The 20,277-nt window shown below is 45.1% G+C and overlaps 1 protein-coding gene across 2 annotated transcripts in view; it reads right to left on the reverse strand.

The window, feature by feature from the left end:
- Positions 1–587: 587 nt before the first annotated feature.
- surf4 (surfeit 4) overlaps positions 588–20,277 on the reverse strand; it is a 27,156-nt gene continuing 7,466 nt past the window's right edge. Inside the window, exons 5-6 of one of the 2 annotated variants that reach the window (XM_079815400.1) lie at positions 13,328–13,514; positions 588–4,476 (exon numbers count right to left, since the gene is read on the reverse strand). In XM_079815400.1, the coding sequence (XP_079671526.1) occupies positions 4,210–4,476; positions 13,328–13,514 (454 nt within the window). In that variant the 3' untranslated portion in view covers positions 588–4,209. The remainder of the gene's footprint in view (positions 4,477–13,327; positions 13,515–20,277) is intronic. The other variant, XM_079815401.1, reaches the window with a different exon arrangement.

Below are 20,277 nucleotides of genomic sequence, written 5' to 3' on the forward strand. Positions count from 1 at the left end.
CCATAATTAATAAATGTGGGATTATTTCATTATGTGTAAAGAGCATAGACCCTTTTCACATTTCTGGATTTCTGAAGCTGAAGTCGTCATAGTTGGGTTAACTCTTATAGCGGTGAATGAGAGAATACATTAAATATATATTTTGGTGTCCCCATTTGCTCAGATAGGAAAAGAAAAACTCCACAATAGTGATTTCACAACTTTCAAAAAGAGGGAAAAAATGGAGTGAGATTACTAACTGCAGTGAAAAGAGAGAAAGATGTTATTTTTCACCATCACTCCCACAGACACTGTATTAGAAACACTCTCACAGCAGCGGTAACTTGATTTTTGTAATTTGATGCCAAAGTAATATAATACAAAGTATTGGTGTTATAACTGTACATACATAAAAAATTTTTTTTAACAAATATTAAAACATGTCATCACTGTGAAAAGGGTCTATGTGGGAAAAGCTGCTGCGCATTGGACACTGAATGATATTTATTTAATATGTCAAATGTTTGTAAAGTCATTAAACCAACAACCATGAACATTTTATGCTTAAAGATTTACCTGATTTAATTATGTTTTTATTTTTCATTTTTAGCTGCTGCCACATTATTTTTTTGCCTTTTTGGATACCATGAAAATTCAATTTAATTAAAATAATTAAGAATTAAATTTACATATTGACCCGGAAGTATGCAAACGTCTTTTTGTTGGGTGCTGTTGCCATGGTGAATCGTAATTTCGGAGCTCCATTGATTGTGGCTTTTCATAGTTGGAGTGCATGTGATTAACTCAGAGTCAGTTACTCAGAGTTGATTGAACTACCTCAATTCAGCTGTTCTGAAACCCAAAACTCAAGAGTTTCCCATCTCAGAGTCAGTTACTCAGAGTTCAGGTTTAAACTCAGAGTTGATTGAACTACCTATAATAATAAACTTTCTAGTTCAGCTTTGCATTCAAAATATGGTGCTGATGATGGAAACATATGTTAACATGCTTTAACATTCAACATAGCTATAGCATTATTTAACACATTGCTACCATGTTTTAGTATGTTGTTAGCATGATTGACATTTTGCTAACATGATTTAACACATTGCTACCATATTTTAACATTTTGCCAACATGATTGGCATTCTGTTAACATGATTAGCATGTTTTTAGAATGTTGGTACCATGATTAACATGTTGGTAGCATGGTCTTAACATAATTAGCATGTTTTTAGAACGTTGGTACCATGATTAACATGTTAATATCATGGTGGTAACATAATTAGCATGTTTTTGAAATGTTGGTACCATGATTAACAAGTTGGTAGCATGTTGTTTACATAATTAGCATGTTTTTAGAATGTTGGTACCATGATTAACATGTTGGTAGCATGATGTTAACATAATTAGCATGTTTTTGAAATGTTGGTACCATGATTAACAAGTTGGTAGCATGTTGTTTACATAATTAGCATGTTTTGGAATGTTGGTACCATGATTAACAAGTTGGTAGCATGTTGTTTACATAATTAGCATGTTTTTGAAATGTTGGTACCATGATTAACATGTTGGTAGCATGATGTTAACATAATTAGCATGTTTTTAGAATGTTGGTACCATGATTAACATGTTGGTAGCATGTTGCTAACATAATTAGCATGTTTTTAGAACATTGGTACCATGATTAAAATGTTGGTAGCATGTTTTGAACATAATTATCATGTTTTTAGAATGTTGGTACCATGATTAACATGTTGGTAGCATGTTGTTAATATAATTAGCATGTTTTTAGAATGTTGGTACCATGATTAACAAGTTGGTAGCATGTTGTTTACATAATTAGCATGTTTTTAGAACGTTGGTACCATGATTAACATGTTGGTAGCATGTTGTTTACATAATTAGCATGTTATTGGAATGTTGGTACCATGATTAACATGTTGGTAGCATGTTGTTTACATAATTAGCATGTTTTTAGAATGTTGGTACCATGATTAACATGTTGGTAGCATGATGTTAACATAATTAGCATGTTTTTAGAATGTTGGTACCATGATTAACATGTTGGTAGCATGTTGCTAACATAATTAGCATGTTTTTAGAACATTGGTACCACGATTAACATGTTGGTAGCATGTTGTTAACATAATTAGCATGTTTTTAGAATGTTGGTACCATGATTAACATGTTGGTAGCATGTTGTTAACATAATTAGCATGTTTTTAGAACATTGGTACCATGATTAACATGTTGGTAGCATGTTGTTAACATAATTAGCATGTTTTTAGAACATTGGTACCATGGTTAACATGTTGGTAACATGTTGTTAATATAATTAGCATGTTTTTAGAATGTTGGTACCATGATTAACATGTTGGTAGCATGATGTTAACATAATTAGCATGTTTTTAGAATGTTGGTACCATGATTAACATGTTGGTAGCATGTTGCTAACATAATTAGCATGTTTTTAGAACATTGGTACCATGATTAACATGTTGGTAGCATGTTGTTAACATAATTAGCATGTTTTTAGAACATTGGTACCATGATTAACATGTTGGTAGCATGTTGTTAACATAATTAGCATGTTTTTAGAATGTTGGTACCATGATTAACATGTTGGTAGCATGTTAATATAATTAGCATGTTTTTAGAATGTTGGTACCATGATTAACATGTTGGTAGCATGATGTTAACATAATTAGCATGTTTTTAGAATGTTGGTACCATGATTAACATGTTGGTAGCATGTTGCTAACATAATTAGCATGTTTTTAGAACATTGGTACCATGATTAACATGTTGGTAGCATGTTTTGAACATAATTAGCATGTTTTTAGAATGTTGGTACCATGATTAACATGTTGGTAGCATGTTGTTAATATAATTAGCATGTTTTTAGAATATTGGTACCATGATTAACATGTTGGTAGCATGATGTTAACATAATTAGCATGTTTTTAGAACGTTGGTACCATGATTAACATGTTGGTAGCATGTTGCTAACATATTTAGCATGTTTTTAGAACATTGGTACCATGATTAACACGTTGGTCGCATGTTTTTAATATAATTAGCATGTTTTTAGAATGTTGGTACCATGATTAACATGTTGGTAGCATGGTGTTAATATAATTAGCATGTTTTTAGAACGTTGGTACCATGATTAACATGTTGGTAGCATGTTGTTAATATAATTAGCATGTTTTTAGAATGTTGGTACCATGATTAACATGTTGGTAGCATGTTGTTAATATAATTAGCATGTTTTTAGAATGTTGGTACCATGATTAACATGTTATTGATAACATGTTGCTAGCAAGTTTGCTAACATGATTAACACATTGTTAACATGCTTAGCATGTTGATAGCATGATTTAATACGTTCCTAGCTTGAATTGACACATTGCTAACATGTTTTTACACATTGCAAGCTTGAATAAAATGTTTCTAACATGATTTGTCAACAGTTTGCTAACATTTTTTAACATGTTAACGTTGCTACCACAATTTAATGTTGCTAACATGATTTAACACCAGATGTTTTAGCATGTTAGCATTATTAACAATGAAAGTCTATGGAACTTTTAATAGTTTTGATCGTCCGATTAACGAAATTCGTATGTTGGATAATTTTAATGCATGTTTGTCTGGTTGACACAACGGTGTTAAAGAACGGGGACAATGAACGATATCAGAACGTTTTGATTATTTTTTGGTTTTGCTTTTATTTTTCCCCCATGATCTGCAAAACCGAAAATCAAAAATACAATATAAACTTCTGAAAAATCAATATAATGACTTGCTTTTTTTAATGCACATATAATCAACAGAAAAGACAATAAATCAAGTTGAAGACTTGATTTCACACACGCGGTAAACGTCCCTCGAGACGTGGACAGTAGGAAGTTCACATCTGATGCACAACACAAGCGCCCTCAGGAAACATGATCAAGACTCCGGAAAGATGAAGATGAGGAAGACGAGCTGCTCACGTTCAGTCCACCTCTCAGACAATTCACAGACTTATATGAGGGAAATTAGAAACACTAATGCAAGAATAAATTGCGTTCTTGTTGCGATCAGTGTCTGCGGTAAATAAAAATGCACTTGAAATAAAGAGGAAGTGGGACGTGATGAAGTGGACGAACAGGACAATGGTGTATTGTGAGTTCTTGAACCGAATGACTCCGGTCTTCTCACCACTTCTTCTTCTTCTTCTTCTTACCACTCCTTCTTCTTCTCGTCCATGGACACGCCCCCGGGGCCGAGGGCCACCACCAGCAGCAGGCCTCCGATGACCGACGTGGTCTGGAAGAAGTCGTACTTCAGGAAGTCGTGCATGGGTTTGTAGGCAGGCACTGTCCAGAAAGCGTTGAAGTAGACGTTGATGGCCAGAAGCCACACCACCAGCGTGAGCGCAGCCAGTTTGGTCTTGAATCCCACGGCCACCAGGATGATGAGAGCCGTCCCCACCATGTTCTGGAGAATCTGGAGGACAAAGACGGGGTTGGATTAGAAAACCGTCTTTATATCTTCATGCCTTATAGTCGCATTTAGCAGATTAGAGCTGGGCGATGATATAGTTTGGTTCCCCAAAGAACCTCTCAGTATACAGTTCTTAAAGTGAACCCACTGAAGTGCGTTGAAACGCTTGGCATTATTCAAAGTGTTGACGTAATCTCCCCTGAAACAGGAAGACTCCTCCCCTTTTTTAAAAATGGTCTGATCGTTCACTATCCCCTATATAGTGCACTGTCTGATCGTTCCCTATCCCCTGTAGAGTGCACTGTCTGATCGTTCCCTATCCCCTATATAGTGCACTGTCTGATCGTTCCCCATCCCTATAGACTGCACTGTCTGATCGTTCCCTATCCCCTATATAGTGCACTGTCTGATCGTTCCCCATCCCCTATAGAATGCACTGTCTGATCGTTCCCCATCCCCTATATAGTGCACTGTCTGATCGTTCCCTATCCCCTGTAGAGTGCACTGTCTGATCGTTCCCTATCCCCTGTAGAGTGCACTGTCTGATCGTTCCCCATCCCTATAGACTGCACTGTCTGATCGTTCCCCATCCCCTATAGAGTGCCGTGTCTGATCGTTCCCCATCCCCTATATAGTGCACTGTCTGATCGTTCCCCATCCCCTATAGAGTGCACTGTCTGATCGTTCCCCATCCCCTGTAGAGTGCACTGTCTGATCGTTCCCTATCCCCTATAGACTGCACTGTCTGATCGTTCCCCATCCCCTATAGAGTGCACTGTCTGATCGTTCCCTATCCCCTATAGACTGCACTGTCTGATCGTTCCCTATCCCCTATAGACTGCACTGTCTGATCGTTCCCCATCCCCTATAGACTGCACTGTCTGATCGTTCCCCATCCCTATAGACTGCACTGTCTGATCGTTCCCCATCCCCTATATAGTGCACTGTCTGATCGTTCCCCATCCCCTATATAGTGCACTGTCTGATCGTTCCCCATCCCCTATAGACTGCACTGTCTGATCGTTCCCCATCCCTATAGACTACACTGTCTGATCGTTCCCCATCCCCTATAGACTGCACTGTCTGATCGTTCCCCATCCCCTATAGACTGCACTGTCTGATCGTTCCCATCCCCTATATAGTGCACTGTCTGATCATTCCCCATCCCCTATAGACTGCACTGTCTGATCGTTCCCCATCCCCTATAGACTGCACTGTCTGATCGTTCCCATCCCCTATAGACTGCACTGTCTGATCGTTCCCCATCCCCTATAGACTGCACTGTCTGATCGTTCCCCATCCCCTATATAATGCACTGTCTGATCGTTCCCCATCCCCTATAGACTGCACTGTCTGATCGTTCCCATCCCCTATATAGTGCACTGTCTGATCGTTCCCCATCCCCTATAGACTGCACTGTCTGATCGTTCCCCATCCCCTGTAGAGTGCACTGTCTGATCGTTCCTCATCCCCTATAGACTGCACTGTCTGATCGTTCCCCATCCCCTATAGACTGCACTGTCTGATCGTTCCCCATCCCCAATAGAGTGCACTGTCTGATCGTTCCCCATCCCCTATAGAGTGCACTGTCTGATCGTTCCCCATCCCCTATATAATGCACTGTCTGATCGTTCCCTATCCCCTATAGAGTGCACTGTCTGATCGTTCCCCATCCCCAATAGAGTGCACTGTCTGATCGTTCCCCATCCCCAATAGAGTGCACGGTCTGATCGTTCCCCATCCCCTATATAATGCACTGTCTGATCGTTCCCTATCCCCTATAGAGTGCACTGTCTGATCGTTCCCCATCCCCTATATAATGCCGTGTCTGATCGTTCCCCATCCCCTATAGAGTGCACTGTCTGATCGTTCCCCATCCCCTATATAGTTCACTGTCTGATCGTTCCCCATCCCCAATAGAGTGCACTGTCTGATCGTTCCCCATCCCCTATATAATGCACTGTCTGATCGTTCCCTATCCCCTATAGAGTGCACTGTCTGATCGTTCCCCATCCCCTATATAATGCACTGTCTGATCATTCCCCATCCCCTATAGAGTGCCGTGTCTGATCGTTCCCCATCCCCTATAGACTGCACTGTCTGATCGTTCCCCATCCCCTATATAATGCAGTCTGATCGTTCCCTATCCCCTATATAATGCACTGTCTGATCGTTCCCCATCCCCAATAGAGTGCACTGTCTGATCGTTCCCCATCCCCTATATAATGCACTGTCTGATCGTTCCCTATCCCCTATAGTGCACTGTCTGATCGTTCCCCATCCCCTATATAATGCACTGTCTGATCATTCCCCATCCCCTATAGTGCCGTGTCTGATCGTTCCCCATCCCCTATAGACTGCACTGTCTGATCGTTCCCCATCCCCTATATAGTTCACTGTCTGATCGTTCCCCATCCCCAATAGAGTGCACTGTCTGATCGTTCCCCATCCCCTATATAATGCACTGTCTGATCGTTCCCTATCCCCTATAGAGTGCCGTGTCTGATCGTTCCCCATCCCCTATAGACTGCACTGTCTGATCGTTCCCCATCCCCTATATAATGCACTGTCTGATCGTTCCCTATCCCCTATATAATGCACTGTCTGATCGTTCCCTATCCCCTATAGAGTGCCGTGTCTGATCGTTGCCCATCCCTATAGACTGCACTGTCTGATCATTCCCCATCCCCTATAGAGTGCCGTGTCTGATCGTTCCCCATCCCCTATATAGAGCACTGTCTGATCGTTCCCCATCCCCTATAGAGTGCACTGTCTGATCGTTCCCCATCCCCTATAGACTGCACTGTCTGATCATTCCCTATCCCCTATAGAGTGCACTGTCTGATCGTTCCCCATCCCCTATAGACTGCACTGTCTGATCATTCCCCATCCCCTATAGAGTGCACTGTCTGATCGTTCCCCATCCCCTATAGACTGCACTGTCTGATCGTTCCCCATCCCCTATAGACTGCACTGTCTGATCATTCCCTATCCCCTATAGAGTGCCGTGTCTGATCGTTCCCCATACCCTATAGACTGCATTGTCTGATCGTTCCCTATCCCGTATATAGAGCACTGTCTGATCATTCCCCATCCCCTATAGAGTGCACTGTCACATCATTCCCTATCCCCTATATAGAGCACTGTCTGATCGTTCCCCATCCCCTATAGAGTGCACTGTCTGATCGTTCCCCATCCCCTATAGAGTGAACTGTCTGATCGTTCCCCATCCCCTATATAGTGCACTTTCTGATCGTTCCCCATCCCCTATAGAGTGCACTGTCTGATCGTTCCCCATCCCCTATATAATGCACTGTCTGATCGTCCCCTATCCCCTATATAGTGCACTGTCTGATCGTTCCCTATCCCCGATATAGTGCACTGTCTGATCGTTCCCCATCCCCTATAGAGTGCACTGTCTGATCGTTCCCCATCCCCTATATAGTGCACTGTCTGATCGTTCCCCATCCCCTATAGACTGCACTGTCTGATCATTCCCCATCCCCTGTAGAGTGCACTGTCTGATCGTTCCTCATCCCCTATAGACTGCACTGTCTGATCGTTCCCTATCCCCTGTAGACTGCACTGTCTGATCATTCCCCATCCCCTATATAGAGCACTGTCTGACCGTTCCCCATCCCCTATAGAGTGCACTGTCTAATTGTTCCCCATCCCCTATAGAATGCACTGTCTGATCGTTCCCCATCCCCTATATAGTGCACTGTCTGATCGTTCCCCATCCCCTATAGACTGCACTGTCTGATCATTCCCCATCCCCAATAGAGTGCACTGTCTAATCGTTCCCCATCCCCTATAGACTGCACTGTCTGATCATTCCCCATCCCCAATAGAGTGCACTGTCTGATCGTTCCCCATCCCTTATATAATGCACTGTCTGATCGTTCCCCATCCCCTATAGACTGCACTGTCTGATCGTTCCCCATCCCCTATATAGTGCACTGTCTGATCGTTCCCCATCCCCTATAGAGTGCACTGTCTGATCGTTTCCCATCCCTTATATAATGCACTGTCTGATCGTTCCCTATCCCCTATAGAGTGCCGTGTCTGATCGTTCCCCATCCCCTATAGACTGCACTGTCTGATCGTTCCCCATCCCCTATAGAGTGCACTGTCTGATCGTTCCCTATCCCCTATATAGAGCACTGTCTGATCGTTCCCTATCCCCTATAGAGTGCACTGTCTGATCGTCCCCTATCCCCTATAGAGTGTACTGTCTGATCGTTCCCAATCCCCTATAGAATGCACTGTCTGATCGTTCCCCATCCCCTATAGAGTGCACTGTCTGATCGTTCCCCATCCCCTATAGACTGCACTGTCTGATCATTCCCCATCCCCTATAGAGTGCCGTGTCTGATCGTTCCCCATCCCCTATAGACTGCACTGTCTGATCGTTCCCTATCCCCTATATAGAGCACTGTCTGATCATTCCCCATCCCCTATAGAGTGCACTGTCGCATCGTTCCCTATCCCCTATATAGAGCACTGTCTGATCGTTCCCCATCCCCTATAGAGTGCACTGTCTGATCGTTCCCCATCCCCTATAGAGTGAACTGTCTGATCGTTCCCCATCCCCTATAGAGTGCACTGTCTGATCGTTCCCCATCCCCTATAGAGTGCACTGTCTGATCGTTCCCCATCCCCTATATAATGCACTGTCTGATCGTTCCCTATCCCCTATAGAATGCACTGTCTGATCGTCCCCTATCCCCTATATAGTGCACTGTCTGATCGTTCCCTATCCCCGATATAGTGCACTGTCTGATCGTTCCCCATCCCCTATAGAGTGCACTGTCTAATTGTTCCCCATCCCCTATAGAATGCACTGTCTGATCGTTCCCCATCCCCTATAGACTGCACTGTCTGATCGTTCCCTATCCCCTATAGAATGCACTGTCTGATCGTTCCCCATCCCCTATAGACTGCACTGTCTGATCGTTCCCCATCCCCTATAGACTGCACTGTCTGATCGTTCCCCATCCCCTATAGAGTGCACTGTCTGATCGTTCCCCATCCCCTATAGACTGCACTGTCTGATCATTCCCCATCCCCTATAGAGTGCCGTGTCTGATCGTTCCCCATCCCCTATAGACTGCACTGTCTGATCGTTCCCTATCCTCTATATAGAGCACTGTCTGATCATTCCCCATCCCCTATAGAGTGCACTGTCGCATCGTTCCCTATCCCCTATATAGAGCACTGTCTGATCGTTCCCCATCCCCTATAGAGTGAACTGTCTGATCGTTCCCCATCCCCTATAGAGTGCACTGTCTGATCGTTCCCCATCCCCTATAGAGTGCACTGTCTGATCGTTCCCCATCCCCTATATAATGCACTGTCTGATTGTTCCCTATCCCCTATAGAATGCACTGTCTGATCGTTCCCTATCCCCTATAGAGTGCACTGTCTGATCGTCCCCTATCCCCTATATAGTGCACTGTCTGATCGTTCCCTATCCCCGATATAGTGCACTGTCTGATCGTTCCCCATCCCCTATAGAGTGCACTGTCTAATTGCTCCCCATCCCCTATAGAATGCACTGTCTGATCGTTCCCCATCCCCTATAGACTGCACTGTCTGATCGTTCCCTATCCCCTATAGAATGCACTGTCTGATCGTTCCCCATCCCCTATAGAATGCACTGTCTGATCGTTCCCCATCCCCTATAGACTGCACTGTCTGATCGTTCCCTATCCCCTATAGAATGCACTGTCTGATCGTTCCCCATCCCCTATATAGTGCACTGTCTGATCGTTCCCCATCCCCTATAGAGTGCACTGTCTGATCGTTCCCTATCCCCTATATAGTGCACTGTCTGATCGTTCCCTATCCCCTATAGAATGCACTGTCTGATCGTTCCCCATCCCCTATATAGTGCACTGTCTGATCGTTCCCCATCCCCTATAGAGTGCACTGTCTGATCGTTCCCTATCCCCTATATAGTGCACTGTCTGATCGTTCCCTATCCCCTATAGAATGCACTGTCTGATCGTTCCCCATCCCCTATAGACTGCACTGTCTGATCGTTCCTCATCATGGATATAACTAATTACTTTTTTAAAGTAACGTGCCCAACACTGGATAACAGTTAGGCTAACATATTCATACTAAAACCAAAAAAACTCAGCTTTGATATTATGGGGACTTTACAAATTGTGAATATGTGTATTTATTGTGACACACAGAGCTGTATATGAGTATGAATGTGTCTGATGCTCTTCTGTCACTGAGTGACATTTGAGTCCCGGGTTCATGATCTAAGAGCACATGTCAAACATGTCATTTGAAGCTTCTGTGTCGAGTTTCATTCATTCCAAACTGCAGTTTAAACTCTGTCTATCAATGTGAAGCTGCTTTGAAACGATATACTGTAGAAAACACTATGAAATCAAAATGGACAGTTCTTATTATTTATGCAGTATTCCAGTGTTTATTCTCAGTTTATTCTCGTCTCTGATGATGTGGGCGGGGCAACCTGTCACTCACATGAGATCCACCAATAGAGACAGAGCGACACGCGTCATAATCTGAAGACCACGCCCACCGGGGGGAAAACAATCAAAACGTCTCCATTGACTTTGCATTGCGTGAAGCGCCTCCTTGTCATTTCGGACTTATAACAAAAAACTGAACAATGTATTAAAGCTGGTATGTGACAAAGTGTACAGCAAACAAGCTAAAAAACACAGAAGCAAAAACACAGACGTTTTTATAAGCTGTTGACCCAAAAAACGAGCGTTTAAGGACAAAAAAGTGGATTCAGGCCATTGAGACACGTTATATTACACTGAGAACTACACACACTAGAGGGGAACGTAATCAGCGACAGTAATATAATATATTAAACTGACATTTGGATATTTGACTTAAAGGGTTAGTTCACCCAAAAATGAAATTTCTTCCATTAATGACTCACCCCAATGTTGTTCCACACCCGTAAGACCTCAGTTCATCCTCGGAACACAGTTGAAGATATTTTAGATTTAGTCCGAGGGCTTTCAGTCCTTTGAATGTAAGTGTATGCACACTTTGCTGTCCACGTCCAGAAAGGTAATGAAAACATCATCAAAGTAGTCCATATGTGACATCATTTGGTTAGTTAGACTCTTTTGAAGCGTCGACAATACATTTTGGTCCAAAAATAACAAAAACTAAGACTTTATTAAGCATTGTCTTCTCTTCCGGTTTAGTTTGAATCCGCGCTCACGCGCCACAGTGACGCTGCTGACGTATTATCTGGTGCGATAGCAGAACCAAAATGTATTGTCGACGCTTCAAAAGAGTCTAACTAACCAAATGATGTCACATATGGACTACTTTGATGATGTTTTCATTACCTTTCTGGACGTGGACAGCAAAGTGTGCATACACTTACATTCAAAGGACTGAAAGCCCTCGGACTAAATCTAAAATATCTTAAACTGTGTTCCGAGGATGAACTGAGGTCTTACGGGTGTGGAACAACATTGGAGTGAGTCATTAATGGAAGAAATTTCATTTTTGGGTGAACTAACCCTTTAACAGTGACAACATATTTACTGCACACATACACATACTGATGGTGCGTTCACACCGGACGCGATTCGCGCGAGTGATTTACATGTTAAGTCAATGCAGAGACGCGAAATGGCATTCTGCGGCGTGATTCGCGCGATTGAGGAGGCGCGAAGGACGCGAATTGAGCGTTTTGAACGTGTGAATCGCGCGAAACGCTCAAGTTGAAAAATCTGAACTTTGGCGGATATTTCGCGCCGCGTTAACCAATCAGGAGCTTGCTCTAGTAGTGACAACAATGAGGAGAAAATCTGTATATTAATATCTGGTTCAGACAATATGATTATCACTGTGATAACAGTAAATGACATGAAACACAACCCAGTCTCTTTTTGTTAAATGCAAGTTTATGTATGATCAATAATACAAAAGTATAAGTAATGTATAACAAGCTATACATGAAATAAAGCAAACAATGCAGTCAAACATTCAAAGTCAGTGCTAGTCGGCTAACGTTACAACTGCAACGTACAGTTATAGCCTAAAAATAAACAAGTAATGAAACTTATCTTTGCCCTCAGCCTAAACGATTTGCCAGGGAACAAATTATAGCTCCGACAACGGCAGATAAAATGTTCAAATAGGCACTGTTTATATAAATAAACCACAGATTTGAGCTTTAAACAACTACATTATCGACTGAAAAAGTCTTAAAACTACGTTTAGTCACACATTAACAGTAGATATTAACAAAAAAAAAGACGTGTAAACACAGCCCATGTCAGCCATTTCTCAACGAGACGAGCTGCTGGCAGAAGCCCCGCCCATGACGCGAATTCGCGTCTGTTGTGCAGTGAAGGTCACGCGCGATTCGCGCGAGTAAACTCAAAATGTACACGCGTCCACCTTCGCGCGAATCGCGTCCGGTGTGAACGCCACATGAGACACACTGAGTGTCAGGATCCCAAAATTTCCCCATTCTTCAGCTGAAGCTTCACTTCGTATTGCCTGTATCCACTTTTATCTTAAATGCTCGTTTTTTTGGGTCGACAGCTTATAAAAACTTATTTCTGTGTTTTTTAGCTTGTTTGCTGTACACTTTGTCACATATCAGCTTTTAGACATTGTTCCGTTTTTTGTTATAAGTCCGAAATGACAACGATGCAGCCTCACGCAATGCAAAGTCAATGGAGAGCGTTGGATTGTTTCCCCCCCCGGTGTGGGCGTGGCCTAAATACGCTCTGTCTCTATAGCAAACCACAACCAGCCAATCAACTCCCCACAATCAAAATCAAGCCCCGCCCTACATTTGCTCTTGTTCCTGAAGCGTTTCTAGACTTACCGAGAAGAAGTTTGGGTCGAAGTGCAGCAGCGTCATGAACATGAGCACCAGCAGAACCCGTCCGCCCAGCTGCATGTACTGTTTAGGAGAGCTCTCGCCCATCGACGGCACGCCGGCAAACATGCTCTTCCCTTCAGAGCGGGACTCGGCCAGCAGCAGCAGCAGACCTCCACCCAGAGCCAGATTCCTACACACAGAACACACTCAGACCTCCACCCAGAGCCAGATTCCTACACACAGGACACACTCAGACCTCCACCCAGAGCCAGATTCCTACACACAGAACACACTCAGACCTCCACCCAGAGCCAGATTCCTACACACAGGACACACTCAGACCTCCACCCAGAGCCAGATTCCTACACACAGGACACACTCAGACCTCCACCCAGAGCCAGATTCCTACACACAGGACACACTCAGACCTCCACCCAGAGCCAGATTCCTACACACAGGACACACTCAGACCTCCACCCAGAGCCAGATTCCTACACACAGGACACACTCAGACCTCCACCCAGAGCCAGATTCCTACACACAGGACACACTCAGACCTCCACCCAGAGCCAGATTCCTACACACAGGACACACTCAGACCTCCACCCAGAGCCAGATTCCTACACACAGGACACACTCAGACCTCCACCCAGAGCCAGATTCCTACACACAGGACACACTCAGACCTCCACCCAGAGCCAGATTCCTACACACAGGACACACTCAGACCTCCACCCAGAGCCAGATTCCTACACACAGGACACACTCAGACCTCCACCCAGAGCCAGATTCCTACACACAGAACACACTCAGACCTCCACCCAGAGCCAGATTCCTACACACAGAACACACTCAGACCTCCACCCAGAGCCAGATTCCTACACACAGAACACACTCAGACCTCCACCCAGAGCCAGATTCCTACACACAGAACACACTCAGACCTCCACCCAGAGCCAGATTCCTACACACAGAACACACTCAGACCTCCACCCAGAGCCAGATTCCTACACACAGAACACACTCAGACCTCCACCCAGAGCCAGATTCCTACACACAGAACACACTCAGACCTCCACCCAGAGCCAGATTCCTACACACAGGACACACTCAGACCTCCACCCAGAGCCAGATTCCTACACACAGGACACACTCAGACCTCCACCCAGAGCCAGATTCCTACACACAGGACACACTCAGACCTCCACCCAGAGCCAGATTCCTACACACAGGACACACTCAGACCTCCACCCAGAGCCAGATTCCTACACACAGGACACACTCAGACCTCCACCCAGAGCCAGATTCCTACACACAGGACACACTCAGACCTCCACCCAGAGCCAGATTCCTACACACAGGACACACTCAGACCTCCACCCAGAGCCAGATTCCTACACACAGGACACACTCAGACCTCCACCCAGAGCCAGATTCCTACACACAGGACACACTCAGACCTCCACCCAGAGCCAGATTCCTACACACAGGACACACTCAGACCTCCACCCAGAGCCAGATTCCTACACACAGAACACACTCAGACCTCCACCCAGAGCCAGATTCCTACACACAGAACACACTCAGACCTCCACCCAGAGCCAGATTCCTACACACAGGACACACTCAGACCTCCACCCAGAGCCAGATTCCTACACACAGGACACACTCAGACCTCCACCCAGAGCCAGATTCCTACACACAGGACACACTCAGACCTCCACCCAGAGCCAGATTCCTACACACAGGACACACTCAGACCTCCACCCAGAGCCAGATTCCTACACACAGGACACACTCAGACCTCCACCCAGAGCCAGATTCCTACACACAGGACACACTCAGACCTCCACCCAGAGCCAGATTCCTACACACAGGACACACTCAGACCTCCACCCAGAGCCAGATTCCTACACACAGAACACACTCAGACCTCCACCCAGAGCCAGATTCCTACACACAGAACACACTCAGACCTCCACCCAGAGCCAGATTCCTACACACAGGACACGCTCAGACCTCCACCCAGAGCCAGATTCCTACACACAGAACACACTCAGACCTCCACCCAGAGCCAGATTCCTACACACAGAACACACTCAGACCTCCACCCAGAGCCAGATTCCTACACACAGAACACACTCAGACCTCCACCCAGAGCCAGATTCCTACACAGAGGACACACTCAGACCTCCACCCAGAGCCAGATTCCTACACACAGAACACACTCAGACCTCCACCCAGAGCCAGATTCCTACACACAGAACACACTCAGACCTCCACCCAGAGCCAGATTCCTACACACAGAACACACTCAGACCTCCACCCAGAGCCAGATTCCTACACACAGAACACACTCAGACCTCCAGCCAGAGCCAGATTCCTACACACAGGACACACTCAGACCTCCACCCAGAGCCAGATTCCTACACACAGGACACACTCAGACCTCCAGCCAGAGCCAGATTCCTACACACAGGACACACTCAGACCTCCACCCAGAGCCAGATTCCTACACACAGAACACACTCAGACCTCCACCCAGAGCCAGATTCCTACACACAGGACACACTCAGACCTCCACCCAGAGCCAGATTCCTACACACAGAACACACTCAGACCTCCACCCAGAGCCAGATTCCTACACACAGAACACACTCAGACCTCCACCCAGAGCCAGATTCCTACACACAGGACACACTCAGACCTCCACCCAGAGCCAGATTCCTACACACAGAACACACTCAGACCTCCACCCAGAGCCAGATTCCTACACACAGGACACACTCAGACCTCCACCCAGAGCCAGATTCCTACACACAGGACACACTCAGACCTCCACCCAGAGCCAGATTCCTACACACAGGACACACTCAGACCTCCACCCAGAGCCAGATTCCTACACACAGGACACACTCAGACCTCCACCCAGAGCCAGATTCCTACACACAGGACACACTCAGACCTCCACCCAGAGCCAGATTCCTACACACAGAACACACTCAGACCTCCACCCAGAGCCAGATTCCTACACACAGAACACACTCAGACCTCCACCCAGAGCCAGATTCCTACACACAGGACACACTCAGACCTCCACCCAGAGCCAGATTCCTACACACAGAACACACTCAGACCTCCACCCAGAGCCAGATTCCTACACACAGAACACACTCAGACCTCCACCCAGAGCCAGATTCCTACACACAGAACACACTCAGACCTCCACCCAGAGCCAGATTCCTACACACAGGACACACTCAGACCTCCACCCAGAGCCAGATTCCTACACACAGAACACACTCAGACCTCCACCCAGAGCCAGATTCCTACACACAGAACACACTCAGACCTCCACCCAGAGCCAGATTCCTACACACAGAACACACTCAGACCTCCACCCAGAGCCAGATTCCTACACACAGAACACACTCAGACCTCCACCCAGAGCCAGATTCCTACACACAGGACACACTCAGACCTCCACCCAGAGCCAGATTCCTACACACAGGACACACTCAGACCTCCACCCAGAGCCAGATTCCTACACACAGGACACACTCAGACCTCCACCCAGAGCCAGATTCCTACACACAGGACACACTCAGACCTCCACCCAGAGCCAGATTCCTACACACAGAACACACTCAGACCTCCACCCAGAGCCAGATTCCTACACACAGGACACACTCAGACCTCCACCCAGAGCCAGATTCCTACACACAGGACACACTCAGACCTCCACCCAGAGCCAGATTCCTACACACAGAACACACTCAGACCTCCACCCAGAGCCAGATTCCTACACACAGGACACACTCAGACCTCCACCCAGAGCCAGATTCCTACACACAGAACACACTCAGACCTCCACCCAGAGCCAGATTCCTACACACAGGACACACTCAGACCTCCACCCAGAGCCAGATTCCTACACACAGGACACACTCAGACCTCCACCCAGAGCCAGATTCCTACACACAGGACACACTCAGACCTCCACCCAGAGCCAGATTCCTACACACAGGACACACTCAGACCTCCACCCAGAGCCAGATTCCTACACACAGGACACACTCAGACCTCCACCCAGAGCCAGATTCCTACACACAGGACACACTCAGACCTCCACCCAGAGCCAGATTCCTACACACAGGACACACTCAGACCTCCACCCAGAGCCAGATTCCTACACACAGAACACACTCAGACCTCCACCCAGAGCCAGATTCCTACACACAGAACACACTCAGACCTCCACCCAGAGCCAGATTCCTACACACAGGACACACTCAGACCTCCACCCAGAGCCAGATTCCTACACAGAGAACACACTCAGACCTCCACCCAGAGCCAGATTCCTACACACAGGACACACTCAGACCTCCACCCAGAGCCAGATTCCTACACACAGGACACACTCAGACCTCCACCCAGAGCCAGATTCCTACACACAGGACACACTCAGACCTCCACCCAGAGCCAGATTCCTACACACAGGACACACTCAGACCTCCACCCAGAGCCAGATTCCTACACACAGAACACACTCAGACCTCCACCCAGAGCCAGATTCCTACACACAGAACACACTCAGACCTCCACCCAGAGCCAGATTCCTACACACAGGACACACTCAGACCTCCACCCAGAGCCAGATTCCTACACACAGAACACACTCAGACCTCCACCCAGAGCCAGATTCCTACACACAGAACACACTCAGACCTCCACCCAGAGCCAGATTCCTACACACAGGACACACTCAGACCTCCACCCAGAGCCAGATTCCTACACACAGGACACACTCAGACCTCCACCCAGAGCCAGATTCCTACACACAGAACACACTCAGACCTCCACCCAGAGCCAGATTCCTACACACAGAACACACTCAGACCTCCACCCAGAGCCAGATTCCTACACACAGGACACACTCAGACCTCCACCCAGAGCCAGATTCCTACACACAGAACACACTCAGACCTCCACCCAGAGCCAGATTCCTACACACAGGACACACTCAGACCTCCACCCAGAGCCAGATTCCTACACACAGGACACACTCAGACCTCCACCCAGAGCCAGATTCCTACACACAGGACACACTCAGACCTCCACCCAGAGCCAGATTCCTACACACAGGACACACTCAGACCTCCACCCAGAGCCAGATTCCTACACACAGGACACACTCAGACCTCCACCCAGAGCCAGATTCCTACACACAGAACACACTCAGACCTCCACCCAGAGCCAGATTCCTACACACAGAACACACTCAGACCTCCACCCAGAGCCAGATTCCTACACACAGGACACACTCAGACCTCCACCCAGAGCCAGATTCCTACACACAGGACACACTCAGACCTCCACCCAGAGCCAGATTCCTACACACAGGACACACTCAGACCTCCACCCAGAGCCAGATTCCTACACACAGGACACACTCAGACCTCCACCCAGAGCCAGATTCCTACACACAGGACACACTCAGACCTCCACCCAGAGCCAGATTCCTACACACAGGACACACTCAGACCTCCACCCAGAGCCAGATTCCTACACACAGGACACACTCAGACCTCCACCCAGAGCCAGATTCCTACACACAGGACACACTCACATCCTTCAGCCCGCAGCACGCCTTCATTAAGTGTTTGGGCTCTTGAATTTATTAATAGATCAAAACCGACCGATATTTAAATGTATTAATAGAACAAAACCGACCGATATTTAAATTTATTAATAGAACAAAACCGACCGATATTTAAATGTATTAATAGAGCAAAACCGACCGATATTTACATGAATTAATAGAACAAAAACGACCGATATTTAAATGTATTAATAGAACAAAACCGACCGATATTTAAATTTATTAATAGAACAAAACCGACCGATATTTAAATTTATTAATAGAACAAAACCGACCGATATTTAAATTTATTAATAGAGCAAAACCGACCGATATTTACATGAATTAATAGAACAAAAACGACCGATATTTAAATGTATTAATAGAACAAAACCGACCGATATTTAAATTTATTAATAGAACAAAACCAACCGATATTTAAATGTATTAATAAAACAAAACTGACCGATATTTAAATTTATTAATAGAACAAAACAGACCGATATTTAAATGTATTAATAGAACAAAACCGACCGATATTTAAATTTATTAATAGAACAAAACCGACCGATATTTAAATTTATTAATAGAGCAAAACCGACCGATATTTACATGAATTAATAGAACAAAAACGACCGATATTTAAATGTATTAATAGAACAAAACCGACCGATATTTAAATTTATTAATGGAACAAAACTGACCGATATTTAAATGTATTAATAGAGCAAAACCGGCCGATATTTAAATGTATTAATAAAACAAAACCGACCGATATTTAAATGTATTTATAGAACAAAACCGACCAATATTTAAATGTATTAATAGATCAAAACCGACCGATATTTAAATGTACTAATAGAACAAAACCGACCGATATTTAAATTAGACCAAAACCAACCGATACTTAAATTAGACCAAAACTGACCTATATTTAAATTTGACCAAAACTGACCAATATTTAAATTAGAACAAAACCGACCGAATTTTAAATCAGACCAAAACCGACAGATATTTAAATGTATTAATAGAACAAAACCAACCGATATTTAAATGTATTAATAGAACAAACCCGACCGATATTTAAATGTATTAATAGAGCAAAACCGACCGATATTTAAATGTATTAATAGAACAAAACCGACCGATATTTAAATGTACTAATAGAACAAAACCGACCGATACTTAAATTAGACCAAAACTGACCTATATTTAAATTTGACCAAAACTGACCAATATTTAAATTAGAACAAAACTGACAGATATTTAAATGTATTAATAGAACAAAAGCAACCGATATTTAAATGTATTA

The sequence above is a fragment of the Gobio gobio genome (assembly GCF_949357685.1).
Source record: "Gobio gobio genome assembly, chromosome: 4".
NCBI classification, from domain to species: domain Eukaryota; kingdom Metazoa; phylum Chordata; class Actinopteri; order Cypriniformes; family Gobionidae; genus Gobio; species Gobio gobio.